Raw genomic sequence first — 14,923 nt, 5'->3', positions numbered from 1 at the left:
AGAGGGGGGGGGGGGAAGGGAGAAATTAGCATCAGTGATCTTCAGAAGTTAAGCTTAAAACGTCTTTCATAGTTTGAGTTTGTTTCATGCTATTGGAGATGGCAGAAATTTCTATAAAATGCTATTAAAAAATATGTGTTCCCCATAAGTTAACTTAATATGTTTGCACTGAATTCCAGGGTGCCCACAATGTCAGTCCGATGGGGGTGAAATCCTGCTACTAAGCCCACACTTACCTCCTGAACACACAATTTGCACACAAATTCATGAGCTGGCTCAACTTTAAGCCAAATTTTAGGTCAGAAGGGAATATCATCCTCTGTGATACTGCTTTGAGCTGCTCTTGTAGTTGCACACACTGATTTTTTTTTTTTTTTGGTGTATTTATGGGACAGGGTTGCTTACAGGGTGATGCTTGTGCCTTCATTTTGACAACAGTGCATTTCACACCTTTTCACACCCAGCCTGCTGTCAAGAAGAAGTGCATGCCATATAATACATGAAAAAAGGCATAAAAGGCATCTAGAGCAGCTATTTTCTCTTCCATTTGATCACAATTTTATATAAAAGGATACATAATAGATGATCATTTATCATCCTCATTAATATGGAAACCAAAATTAGAAAATGTGTTAGAGATGATTCTCTCACGACATGACCAAGGTCAAAGCTTTTGTGGGTGCTAAACGACACACAGCAATACACCCTGCTCTCTTCTTTGAACAAGAAAGAAGGAATCAGCAACCACACATCAGCTGAACTCTAGTAGTTGTATGGTCTTAGACTGTAACAAGTGCAAGGTGAAACAAGGTGAAATCTCTTTCCTTGTATCTCCAAACCTGCTCAGGTGGTCAGTCACAGCTGCTTACCTGGTGTGTGGTCAGTCACTGAGCAGAGGTGACTTGCTCATGTGTTTGAGCTCTGGCTAATTGTCCCTGTTCTGAAAATCTTTCCAGCTTTTCTTGTGTTAGCTAAAAAGGGAGGTGTTAACTGTTAAGGCAAGGGAGTTAGAATAAGGGAAAGAACTTGAAGAAAGCAACTGGTTTCAGGTATGTGATGTGATTGTGAGCAGTCATTAAACTTGTGCAGCTAAGAGCTCCTTCCAAAATACATTTCACTGTTAAGGGTGAGGTGTCTTGTAAAAGAGCTCTTAAGCTAAAAAAAAAACCCCTCTGTTTTGCTTCTGAAGTAATGTAAAAGTTGCTTGGACTTGTGGGTTCCTTTAACGTTCAGGAGCTGAAAATGGTCTCCCAACAACTGGCTGTAAGCAGCAAAGAGCTGGGCACATCACAGCCAAACCTTGTGGTCTCCCTCCTTCTGGAAGGTAGAAGGTAAGTAGCACATGAACACAGAACATACAGTCTGTGTGGGAGATATTCTTCCACCCACACTGAGGGAAACCCCAGCTGAAGAGGGGTGATCATAATTTTGTTTTAATTTGCTCTATGGGAGTGGCATAATAGATGGCAAAGTCTTCGTGCCCATCTGTTTGCAAAAGAAAGCTTGTAGTTATTTTGCAACTCTTACAGTTTTGCTGTGAGGATTGTGCAGTTGGAGTTTATCTTCACAAACCCTTTTAAAAGGGTGCTGCTTCTGAGAATTAGTCTCAGAGTCGTGTTTACTTCAGAAACAACTGCCAAGTGAGCTCTCCTCCATGTTCAAATGCCTGTTTATCTTCTCCTGGAGGCGCATGAGAATAATTTGCACTGATGAGATTTGACACCCACTGATACACCAAATGGAAATGAAAGAAAGACTAAATGAACTAAGTGCTAAATGTGAGTATTAAATCTGAATTGAAGCTTCATGGATGGTTTCCTTGTCTCCTTTCACTGGGCTGGTTGATTTCTGATCTCAGTAAGACTTACTTTTTTTACTTACCTTGTTTAACTCCTCTAAGTTTGCAAAAAGTCTCCACAAATCCACATCCAAGAGAAATTCATTACTCTGGAGGTATTTTAGAGTGTTCACAAATATCTTTTAAAACAAAACAAATCTATGTTATTTACTATTTGTGCCAATTCAATATATCTCTCTTAATTTTTTTTCCCTGAAAGAATAAGTTGGCACTGCAATTCTCGTGAAAGGATCGTTTGATTTGCAGAGTGCAGAAGATGACACACTGAGAAACTTTTTCTGACCTGCCTGAAGGCTAAACATCGGGCTTTGTGGGAGGAGGAAGTTCTGAGTGATGTCTCTGGGGTGCCTCTGCGTCTGCCACTGAGGCAGCTATATCCCTGCTGTGCTCTGGCAGAAGAGAGGCAACTGAGCCCCTTGAAGATCTGCGTGAAGGAATTAATAACATTAGAGTCATAGTTACAGATTCCTATGACCTTTCTAAATGCTTTCTTTCCTACCCCATGCATCTGCTGTTATGTAAGTTGTTTAGAGTTACTATGGGGGAAAAAATGTTGGAATGGTATAAGCAGAGGACTCATTAATGTTTTTAGTCTCTTTGGGTGATTTTATTAACCTACATTGAATGAGAACTGCATGTGTATTTGTTAGCTGTTTAAGATTTAGTATTATTTAACCTCTGATAGTGATCTTGGAGCTGTGTTGAATCTGACCTAAATCTGAAAAAGACTTACAAAATGTAGATTACCAAGTAGAATTTTTGTATATGTGTGTGAAAAACATTAATGAAAGGAAAAAAAACAACAACAAACCATCACCTAGATGCCAAGACTAAAGAGCTGGTGAGAGTGTTTGCTTAGCCTTGTGTAATTCTTCAGTTGCAGTGAACTGTTGACCCAAGAGCTTAAAGCAGATTTACAGGGGTCTTAAAGTTCCCTGTGGAGATTCATTAAAATTGGTGGAATGTTTCTATCTTGGAAAGTACTTAGAGTAGCAGGTATCTGTAAAACTGGCTACCCAAATTCAATGGGGTCTTTATTTGGTGGGAGAGTATGGGAAGCTGGTGTGGACTGAATAATTTATCATTCATGGTTCACACAGGGCTGGCTAAGGCTTGTCTGTGGGTTCCTACACCGGACTCACCGAGGGACCTGCCTGTGTCCTGTTATCCTTATCCTTCCCAGGACTCACCGGGTTTTAATATTCTCCGATCTATGAACAAAGTGTGTAGAAGGAAGGAGTCTCCCAATCTGTCTTGGACCAATAGCTGGTCCTGTCATCCTCTTTCCTCTCCCTTCCTGTTCTGCCCCACCAAGGAGGAATTCAGTCCACCCCTCCATTTCCTTTAGTTTGCAGGACTTCTTGTACTGCCTAGGCCAACTTTTCAGCAACATGAAAAATGTGTCACTAATCTTTTTGTCTTTGACAAGTAAGAAAACAGAAATTGTGCAGAATAAGAGAAAAATGATAGGAAAATATTTAGGGAAGCTTCCGTCCTTTTAAATGCATGCACTAACTTTTGATGTTTGATGAATGTAAACAGTGCAGCTATTCTTGTAAAAGTGTGTAATATTCTTGTCTGTATTTCAAAGCTCTTAAAACCCACCATGATGGAGGCAATTTGGAGTTTTTGGGAGAGGAGTTGTTTTTTAGTTTGCTTGTTTTCTTGTAATATTGGAATTACAGTTCTGATGAATTTTGCGGTTTTCCTGCTCTAGTCAGGAAAATCTAACCACAGCTCTGTATGAAGGTAAATGAAGAGTGTCATGCTACGCACTAGTGGCAGAGAAATATCCAGTATAGTCAATTGGAGAGTGGCTTCAGTTCAGAAGTAGTGAGAGGAATAGCGGAATTACTGGAAGGATCTGCAATCAGATAGTGTTTGCAAAGCACTAGAAAGTGATGTCCGGAAGAAGAGATGCCATCAAGAAGACAAAAAATCCAAAGGGAACTGTGGAAACAGGATGAGCAGGCAAGATGGGAGAAAAAGGCATTCTCCCATAGACACCCGATGAGAGGTTACAGGCGGCTTTATCTCTACCATGCTGACATCAGGGCAAATAATGTTTCATTATTTTTGAGAAATGAAATCTGAAGTTACCGTTTTAAGAACCAGCAAATGATCCAAAAAGTAAGTGCATTCACTTGTGAAAAGTTCCCACACTGCTGCTTCTTTTTTCACTTCTAAGCGGCTGTCGACATCTTTCTGCTCAGTCTGTTGCACCTTTATAAATTCATGCCAAGATTTACTCTATTGATTGAAGAAGAAAGAAGACCACTGACTGTTGTATCAGCTGCTTCAAACCTTATGAAAAGACTCTGTGATCTATTTGCCCAACTGCCTGCAGAGAGAATGCCTACCAGTATTAGTGATTCTTCCTCTGAAAGTTTACAGATTCCTTTAAAAAGATTAAATAACCTGACATCTTCCTCCAAAATATGTATCATATAAACACAGTGAATTTGAAAGTAACACAGTACGATCGTCTGTGTTTGTAGGATGCTGCATCGAAAAAGTGGGCAGCTTGCAAATGCTGAGGAATTTCATCTGTCCTGCTGCTGCTGCTGTAAAGCAGCAATGGATGATACTTCCTTATTTTCTAGATGGTAAAATCAAGGTGCCAAAGGACTAGGTCTTCATAGGTACTTGGATATTGTTTCATTTGGTCTTAAGGTGGCCACTATCACCTTAGTGACCTGCTCCAAAGTCAGGCATTCACTTATAAGTTAGGTGCTGACAAGAGGCCTCAACAACCAGATCTATGCGGAACTGCATGTTACAGCCTGCTGTGAGAAGCAAAAGGTTTACTTCGGAGGTGGGATGGTGGTAGGTGTTGGTTATCTGAATACCACCCGGGTAGCCCAAGCTTGCTGTTTCTGTGACTAGGGGGCCCCAGAGGCCAGGAGCCTTGTTTATCTGACAGACAGACTTTGGTGGAATTTCTGCAGCTGAACCTTGGGGTTGGTACTGTCCTCCATGTGGCCACCTCTGAAGGCACCCCTATGGCAGCAGAGGAGGTGACTGTGCCCCATTTGGCATCTCTGTGATGCTGCAGTTTCTTTCCCCAGGTCTTCAGGCGCTGCTGAGAGTGTTATTATCTTGACGCCTTTTTCTGCAGATGGGACCTCCCTGGTCTAGGGCAGTCTGGAAGCCTGGAAATCCAGGTGGTTGTGGAGGGACCTTGCTAACCTTCTACAACATAATTTCCACCCCGCTTCCCCATTCCAAACAACAAAAATATGCCTATGCATTAATTTTGCAGAAAGGTCTCATATCGAGCTTAATGCAGTGAAAAATAGTGACTTGAAAAGGACACAAAATTTTTATCCCCATCTTTAAGTATCTTTAGTAGAGTATACTGAGAATTTTGATACCTTAAAGCAGGAAAATTCGTATGTGCTGCAGTCTATGATCTTAATGCTTGAAAGGCAGCTTTCTAGATCAGATGCTTGCTTCTGTTTGTCTTTACCCTGTTGAATGACAAAAAACCGCCCCTGATTTATACAAAGTTTTAAAGAGCATTAAGAAGTTTACCCGGCTCAGTAACCTTGCTCTGATCTGTAAGGAGCTTGCCCGTAACTGAGTGATTTCTTTGTATTTCCAGGCTCTCCTACAGAGAGATGAGGTAGTGATGGCAGGTTTATTTGTAGCTATGGGTGGGGTGTGTACATGGCTTAGGAGTGGGTGTGTAAGATTTTATTTAGGTAACACAGAAGACTTTGGCAGGGCAAATCATTGGTATGGTAACAGACAATGGGCTGCCCTCAGATGACAGAATGCGTAAAATATTTTGCTACCTTCAGCACTGTCAGAATTAGGGGACCACAAACTCATAGTTGAAATCATCCTACTGTCATAGGTATACAAAGCTTGTGTGTTTATTTTTTAAAAATTCTTTATTTGTGCTACAAATTGAAAAAAGTCCTTTGGCCAGCTGCAGAGTAGTAAGTGTCTATAAAAAAAGCTTTTAGAAAGCAGGAGGAGTTTGTCTGTGTGAGGGATCATGAAATAAAAACAATTGCTTTTGGTTTGGCTTTGTTTTTCAAGCCAACCGTGCCATGTAAAATGTTTAACCAATATTTATGAACTCCAATTTAGTGCTGTGAGCATAGATTCATAAGGTGTTTGCCTAAGTTTTATCTGCTCTCTGGAACTGGGTTTCTATTGTCTGAGCTTTAGGCACTGAACTCAAGCCAGTTTTCAAATATGTGTTTGATTATAATATTTGAAATTCAGAGTTTAAGCTCAACTCTTAATTTTGAAAGATAGCTTGAAATAGGGCAGAAACAATACAAATAAGTGTACACAAACTTAACCAATGCACCAGCAAATGAATCTTCATTAAATTTTATTTTATATTTTATATCAAATATCTTTTATTGCCATTTATTTTTTAATATTTTCACTGAATTTAAAAATTCTGTTTTAGTCCATGCTCCTTCAAATGCTGTAGAAATGCTATCTATATTGTAGAAATGAAGTAGGAACTCTTGCTAATGTTAATCTGAGTACTTGCATTGATTGCACTCTTATTTGATATCTGAGATTTAGAAGATAAAATGCAAAAAGTATTAGGAAGCTACTGTTCACAGCTACATATTATGGGGTGCAAAATTATCAAGACACTTGTAAATTATTTTACTGAATGATGAATGACACACAGAAAGGAAATTCTGATGTCATAGCAAGTGAGAACTTTCATAACTGGAAAAGACAAGAAAATGCCTTGGACAAGGAAATTAACTGAAGTGTGTTGGTGTGTATAGTTTTGTGTGAGGGTGTGCATAAGGACAGAAGAGGCCTAAGAAAGCGTCTAAAAAGCTACTTTGCTAGGTAAAGCCCTGACCCACGTGAGTGGGAGCTAGGCAGGTACTCCAGAACCCAAGGGTGTAGGCTGGCACGCAGAAAATAGAGGATACGCTGTGGTCAAAGTAACAATGCGACTGACTTACCCACCTTGTGTTCTCTTACCCCAGGGAGCTGCACTGGACCTGCTGCCACCCTTGAACATTTTGAATGACAGCTCCTGGATTGGCCACCCTGCTGTGCCCTCCTGGTGCCAAGGGCACCTCTCCTCCCACCACCCATGGGTGTGGGGAGTGGCAGCTCTGACTGCATTTTCATGTGCACCGGGACTGGTGGCTGCACTGGGACTACCCTTCCTTCATTGCAGATTAATGTTCAAACAGTCCCAGGGTGGGATGAGACCTCTGAGTTCAGATCACCTACTTTCTGCCTTTCTCCAAGGGCGGTAAAATAAAGAAACTCTTTTTACCCAGGTTAGTCACAGGAGAAGGCAATGTCAGTGAAGGAAAAAAACATGGCAAAAATACTTACAACTGCTTTTTTGGCAAATGGCCACCGTGGCTTTTTGGACCCTAATGGGTAAAACAAATGTGTTAGTAAAGAAACAAATAGCTAAAAATAAAACTTACATGTATACATATTATTTTTTTAGATGAAGCCTGATATACTATATTCTACTTGGCTCAGGTTTAATACTTGTGTTCAGGCAATTTGTGCACCAAACTTAAAACCTGTTAAGCCTGTTGGGTTCATCCCAGCTAGAATTATGTCTATCCATAATGGGATCTTGGATGATGCTAAACACTCCCACTTGCTGGAGAGGATCAGTGTGTGATTGCCAATTCTTTACAGGGGAAAACACTTCAAGCCAGTTCTTGGAGATCTTCATTGTTTTGAAGCGTTGTTTTATGTCTGCTCATTAGTGATAACCTGGAGCTATGCAGGTATTAAACTCCTGGTAATAACTCCAGTTAAACTCCAGTCCTGCAAACCCTAACCCTCAGATTTGTCATGAGGCTGACACAATGGTGCAGGCTGTAATTCAGGGTCCTTTGTGAGGCACAGAGATAGATGGGGATCTAGGTGTAGGAATGCACTGGTGAGAGGTGAGGAATGCCTGTGTTTGTTCAGCAAGAGATTTGAATGAGTTTTCTATATGTGGCACTTCAGGCCTGAGTGTGACGGGGAATCAGAGTTGAAACTTTCTTCTTTTGCATTTTGAAGGCCTTGGTCATTCTTTCTGGGGATGGCTGGCTTGTCTGCTTTCATGAAACTGCTGGTTTTGACCTTCACCCAACTGTTTTTTGAGAACATTTTGGTCTCTGGTCCAGCATCTTCTGGTCTCTGGCAGTCACACAACACACTATATCATGTTCCTCAGCAGATATTTGTGGAAATTGCTTGTAAGTCTACGTTTCAGTGGTTGAAGGTCTTGCGAGCAACCTCTAGCCATGAGGTGGGTCTGCTACCCTCGTGATTAGAATGCTACTGGAAAAGGTGGCATGAGCCACTCTCTTTACTGAAGCTGTGCAGGTATGAATCTGTAACCCAGCCCCTGGCCTGGGCTCTGCTTGCTTCTAGCCTGTGGAGAAAGAAGGTGATCCATGTCCTGCCCCCCTCATTTGCCTCTTACATTTCGCATTCAATAATAAAATATAGGCACAAAAATTTTGAGGGGAATTCTAAAATTAGCAAAGTCAGTTTTGTGTGGGGTGACAGGATCCCCTATGGGGGCTATGCTCCTCTGTGTGTCATTGTTGCACCGATCCTTCTTTCCTATCCCCCACAAAAAACCCATGTGTGTTTCAGTCGTGGCTTTTACTGGGCTTAGGTGAGCAAACCCCATCCTGTGTCTGACCTGTGCTTAGCAGGAAGGCCGCATGAGGCAGGTAGTCCATGGCACTGTCTGACACCAGGAGGTCTCCAGGGAACACCTCAAGTCCCGGCAGACTCACCACCAAGGAGCTACGCCTGCGCTCAGCAGATCTGTGAGATGCAATAAGGACACACGTCATCTCTCTCCTCTTGTGGCTACAGCAGAAACTTACGAAGTTGTTCTTGCTGATACAGGAGGAAATGAGCCAAAACACCAAATCACAGTGGCTATGAACATAATGTATTAAAGGAACAATTAGTAGAAAATTTCAGTGATCGACAGCAAATATCTCATTATCTTCCAAACTCCGAATTGTTGCTGAGATCAAGATGCTTATGGCCAGAGTTTGCTTCAGATAACAGGTGCTTAGAGAATGTAAATGTTGGAAATGCCTGGGTTCTTCTGAGATTAGACAGAAAGTGAGTGGAGATTTCAGAATCTATGTTTTGACACTGGAGTCCAAAGGAGAGGTTAAATACCATGTCCCTACATGATGTGTGGGTTGTCATTTCTTTTAACCTTCATATAACTTGTGTGATTTCAGGAAGAGACTACGTACTAGTGAAACAGTTAAAATGTTGGTGGAGTGGGTTTTTTATACCTCATCTTTTGGCTACTTTGTGCTATTTCCTTTCTAAGTCTTTTGGGTTTTTTTCCTGCTAATTAAAATATTTTGTGTTTTGAATATAACATTACTGAGCAGCCCTGCTGATCGAAAACAAATGGCTCTTTCCAGCTATTGTGGTTACTAACGGAGGGCATTGTCCAGGATGTAGATCCATCAAGTGAAGTGACACAGACATTCTGTATCCAGCAGTGTGTTTGTGCCAGAGGCTGCTTGCGTTCAAATACAGAAACTATTGGTGCATATCAAAAACCTTTTTGGATTTTTGTAATAACTCTCACTGAAACCTAATTAATTGTGTTAGCACACTGTTGTAAAGTGACCGGTGTCTGCAGCTGCTGTTGTGCTGTCTTCAGCTGACTGATGCACGAAGACTGCATTAGAGTTCAAAGAGTCAGTAATTAAGTAGCTGAGGGAGTAGGTATGAAGTCTGGGTACATATATAAAAATTTTGTTTTTCAGTCACCATTTCTTGTGCACAGCATTTTAGTTGGTTAAGTATAATATTTACTGCATTTTTTGCCTAGGCAGATACCTCACTGTGATTATCTAGCCATTTGTGTACACTCGGTGTGAAATCTGACAGGTATATTTTTCCCTTCAAGTACAGGAATAGTCACCTTGACAACTTATCAACTGGTAGATGAGCTCTGAGGTAGAGAAGTGCTTTTTGTTATGACCTGACAGTGACACTGCTTGCAATTGCCTTAGTAAACCAACTGAATTGTATAAATGAAAGGGAAGACTGCTCCTAACAGAGGGCTGTAGGCTATCAGGAGGGCCAGGTCTGGGACTTTAACACTTGAACCATGGACATATTAGGGGTTGAACACTATGTGCTGAGGACTTTACAGAACGCAGCACGTGATGTCTCTAAAAGCTTTTACTTTTCTGGTAGTCCTACCGAATGGAGAACATGGGATCTATTTATTTAACTTGAGGGATTTACAATGAAACACTGAGATTCCTCATGAAAATTGAATCTAACAAGTTTTGAGAGCTTTTATGAATGGAGTCTGTTTCTTGGATGTCGGCAAGCCCACACCAGTGCAAAGGAGACTGCTTCCTGAAGAGGTGCACTGAGTGCTACCCAGTGCAAATTTTAAGTGTTGGTAACAATTGTATTAAGATGCTTCTGAAATCTGTAGTGATTCCATGATGGGATCTCTTGGGCAGCTGGGTTATACGAGCCAGATGCTGCAATACAATACAAGGATATTTCTCCAAGTTGTCACTCCTGTACTAGGAAGCTGAGATTTAGTTCAGGCTGGATTCACAGTAAAAATTTGCCAACGTATTATTGGTGCTTAAAGTATCTACCCTGCTTCAATTTCACAACGTATTTTTGAAGTTGGAGGCTAGTGGCTTATGCAGTTTAGTAATGGGAAGCATAGTTTTATTGTAACTGAGTTAAATGGTGTTATTTCCCTAGATCGAAAAGGCCTTAAACTTCAGACATATAGATGTCGAGACACATAGATGTCTAAACAAGCTCTTCACATAGGTGTGCAAGGCTGTGATGCGTGTGGGAGCGTGCCAAGGTGACTTGGATGTGTATCTGCAATACACCTTTGCAATCTGGTATGCCTGGGCTATTAATGATTTACATGCCTATCTAGGTACTCATGCTTCACAGATGAAAGTACAGGTATCTGTGATCACCTGGCCTGATGCCTGTAGACATATTAGATACACTAGATGCTTTTGTTGGCTTTAGTGGAGAAATTAAGCTACTGAAGTACTGTGTAAAGCAACTTACCAGTTTTTGAGTTTGTATGTAGTATTTTCATGTCTGCAGACCCTGTAGCTTTGCCTTTTTCTTTAGTTTTTGTTTTCTTTTCTTACTAGGGGCAGTGTTGTAGTGTTTGAGTGAAAGAAACGATTGTATTTTAGGGATGAGCTCAAGCACCTGAGGAGATATCTTCTACAATAATTCCTTTTTTAAATCTACTTGTTTTGTGAAACAAGATAATGTCACAGGTTTGCATTACAAAGTTATGGAAAATTATTAAAGACACTAAAGCAGCTCATGGCCTGGAAAAATAAGTATCCTGTGCATACAGTTGTTTCTAGGGCATGGAGAGTTTCAGCTGATTCCTTTTTATTCCTGTGTATGTCCATAATTTTAGCCTAACTACCTGTCCCAGGGAACAGACATCTATATAACTCGCCTCACCTAAGTACAACATGTTATTTAAAGGAATACCGACTAGATGAGAACAAAACCAACTGAAGAGGTTACAATGGTCAACATTGCAGGGTGTTCACAGTGCTGAGACAGCTGCCAGGTGATGGCACTTACCTCAGCCACTCAGGGAGGGTATTTAGACACCCTGATTCAAGTAGTTAGCATGACACTTTATGAGCATATGAGACATTAAAAGAGGAAGAGGAGCACTTCAAGATAGATGAGCCCAGCTCCTTCAATTCATTGCTAATGAGTTGCTTTGGCAGTTACTGAGAAGACTCTTCATAAGCTGATTGTCTTTAGGAAATAAATAGTGCAATTCTGTTTTCCACAGTCTCTGATATGTTGAACAGTGCAAGGAGAAAATGAGCTCAGACTAAACTAAAGGTTTTTTTTTTTTTTTTTTTTTTTTTTTTTTTTTTTTTATCAATGTTTCCTTTCATGGCAGTGTTGGCTTTAGAATCTCACCTTGTGTCCACCACACACACCTTTCTCCATGCTGCCCTTTCAACCTTTTTGATTATTTTGTCTGATTATTTTTAATCAGCATCCATTCAGCCTGTTGCCATGCCAACAGAGATGTACTGGCATTGCTGGCTGAGGGCTGTGTGAGGGAAGGCCATTTAAAATGAGCATTGCTGCTTTAAGAAAGCTTTTTGAAAGCACAGCCTGGGAGTGGGGAGAAGAGAGGTTCATTAAAACTGAAGGATGGAGATATGTTTTTACCCTGCACGATGCAAGTCAGTCTTGGAGGAGGGTTGCCAACTGTCCCAATATGCTTCAAGATAGAGAGAATAATCCGACATTTTGGCAATTTTTTCTGGCTGTGATAAGGAGGGATTAGTTGTTAAGGAGTTAGGCTACTGATTTGTATAGAGGAGAAGCTGAATACAGCCCTTGCCCAGACCTTGGGCAAAAATCAGCTTGACAAAAATGTGTAAAGCAGAAACTGGTGATTTTTGTCTTATATTTTTGCACATTCTAATATTGGTCAAGACAAAAAATAGAAAATATAACACATATTCCAATCCTCCTTTTGTCAATCTTCCCTGCTGGTGGCTATGGAACAAAGTTTGTGCTGTTCCTTGTGTGATTTCTTGTATTTAAAATGTGTCCGGATAGAAGTCCAGAGCCAATATCCTAGCTGGCATATAGCGACTTCCCTCTGAGGTAGCCAGGCAAGTGGCACAAAGAGGTGTGTGGATAAAATGTTCAACGTCCTCCTGTTTAGACATTTGCATTCAGTATTCTTCAGATTCTCCCCTGAAGTTTGCTACAGATCACACAAACCTTCACCCTGTCAGTGAGAAATGCTTACATATTACAGTTTTGAGTTGGACCAGAGCAAACTCTTCCCATAATAGGTACAGATCACCTGATTCCATAACAAGACAAAAAGACGTCTTCCTCCCCTCCTCCCTCCATCTCCACTGTAAATTGAAAATGCTAAAGAGTGGGTTGGAAATTGCAACAACTCAGAAAATCTAGGAGCCCTCTTCTACAGCAAACGTGTGATTTCAGAGGCACACACACATCTTTTAATCCTTGTCTAGGGAGCTGCATTGTTTAATGACTCATAGACTGTATCAGCCTGCTCTAACCCACACAGTCCCAAGCATAATAAACATACTCGAAACACAGATCTGTTTGTAAACTGAAGATTGTAACAGGGCTTTTTCCTGAAAAATAAGTAAACTTTGGGAAGAACAGAAGACACCGCTCAGCTACTGTCGTCTATTCCCTTAAGCAGTGAAACACATTACGGTAGAGTCACAGAAGCAGCGCGTTGCTGCTTGCTGTGAAGCTACTTCTGTCTTCGCCAAGACTTGCTCACCAGTGCTGGTTTTTTTAATATGCCTCACTCACCTGCATGCCCCACCTGAAATCTTCAAGGGGGTAATGCAGTAAAGTGAGCACTGCACCACCAGTCAGAAAGGTATGGCTATTAAGGGAGGTACTAGCTCCTACTTTCTTCTTGTTGGGGGGAGAAAATAAACTTTTTCCCCCTTCTGTAAAGGTTTGAACATCTGAAGGAAACAAACATGCCTGAATCAAACTGATTTCTAGTCCAGCTTTTACTTGCTGGTGATTACTTATAAAAGATTGGTGCAATTGACTGCACGGATCTACAGTACGCAGCACCTTACTTTGCCTGCACTAACATGAAATTCAAGTATTCTTAGTTTGTAAGATTAACAGTCCCCTCATCCAGTAGCAGTCCTAGACCTGCTTTGCTCATGTATGAGCTTCTTTTCTCCCTTTTCCCCTCCCACAAAGTTTTGAAGAATGTTGCTTAAGATTATAGGATATTTCACATTCTTTGAGCTGAAATTTGACACTGCTAATCCAAACAGCCAGACCTTTCAGCAGTTAGTTCCTAGTGCAGAGCTCTCTGATGGTCCAGCTGAAATATTGCACGAAATATAGTTAAAGGTGTTGGGCAGAGGACCACCTTTGAAGGAAAATCTTATTAAAAAGTGTAGTTTAACAGGCTAGTGACAGGCATTTCAGAAAGCAAATCTGCAAATTAAAGTTGAGTTACACATACGTGCCTCACTGTTCTGTTGTGTCTTAGAGTGAAGTGGATTCATTAAAAATGGAGAGGAGCGAAGCTTAGAGTAAGATAAAACAAATGCATGCATACCTTTGTACAGGCAATCCAGTCTTCTGAAAGAAAGTGAGACATTCCTGTTACTTGGTTGGAAAGCAAACAGGCAATCTGATTTTGTGAAAAAACACTCATTCTTTAAGATGAACGCACTACACAGACTTAAGCATTGGCTAATTTTTTTCACTGTTGTGGAGAAAGGAGGAGAACTCATTTGGTATCCAGAATGTTTTCCATATTCAAAGGTGGGGGGGGTGGGGGGGGAAGGGGGATAGCTTTTGCTTTAGAAAAGAGCTATACACCTATTTGACACCATCCATGTTCAGTGAAGTGTGTGGTTAGGTGCTTTGTGTAAGGATGGGGTCAGGCACGTGTCTGAATTTAACTGCTTGTGCAAGTAATGCAGGGTCTTTGAGATCTAGTAGGGAACCTGGCTTATGCAGTGTCTTTCCTTTTCTCCTTGGGGTGAAGTTATATGAGACAGCTGAATAGTAGTTTGCTGCAGGGAAAGACAGAGGGGTAGCTCCTCCCTTGCTTATTTATCTGTACTGATGTTGGCACTCACTGGACAAATGTTTGGTGTTTTTTTTTTTTTAGGTAAGTTTCCACAAATGGCCTGCTCATTTATGGAGCTAAACATAAAATTGGAGGGGGCAGGTGAGGGGAAGAGTTAGATAAGAGGAAATAAAGAAAGGGAAAGGAACCTCTTCCTTTGGTAGTAGCAAACCTTACATATGGCTCAACCATCTTTGATGGACTTCATTCTTGATTTTGTTTGGGTTTCCAGTAAAATGGAATAGATAACTTCCCTGGCTTGGGAAGAGCACTGCTGAAGGACCCTGGAAAGAAAGCAATCTTCTAAAACCCAGACCAGAATGGATAAATTGCTTAGTCTTGTTCTTTCATAGACCCACAAACAGTTAGACTGGCCCACCAGAGTGAATGGACACAGGTGGGAAAGA

At 41.1% G+C, this 14,923-nt stretch overlaps 1 protein-coding gene across 1 annotated transcript in view; it reads right to left on the bottom strand.

Moving 5' to 3' along the window:
- The window catches only part of PLEKHG7 (pleckstrin homology domain containing, family G (with RhoGef domain) member 7), a 24,484-nt gene extending 15,805 nt beyond the window's left edge, over positions 1-8,679 (bottom strand). The window contains exons 1-5 of the mRNA XM_010132787.1: positions 8,523-8,679; positions 7,196-7,236; positions 5,233-5,328; positions 3,959-4,108; positions 1,882-1,977 (exon numbers count right to left, since the gene is read on the bottom strand). Of these exons, the coding sequence (XP_010131089.1) occupies positions 1,882-1,977; positions 3,959-4,108; positions 5,233-5,328; positions 7,196-7,236; positions 8,523-8,679 (540 nt within the window). The remainder of the gene's footprint in view (positions 1-1,881; positions 1,978-3,958; positions 4,109-5,232; positions 5,329-7,195; positions 7,237-8,522) is intronic.
- Between the last annotated feature and the right edge of the window lie 6,244 nt (positions 8,680-14,923).

This window comes from Buceros rhinoceros, unplaced genomic scaffold, assembly GCF_000710305.1.
Source record: "Buceros rhinoceros silvestris isolate BGI_N320 unplaced genomic scaffold, ASM71030v1 scaffold3293, whole genome shotgun sequence".
In the NCBI taxonomy this organism is placed as follows: domain Eukaryota; kingdom Metazoa; phylum Chordata; class Aves; order Bucerotiformes; family Bucerotidae; genus Buceros; species Buceros rhinoceros.
Note: the sequence above shows the minus strand (reverse complement) of the source record. Positions and strands in the feature narration are given on the sequence as shown.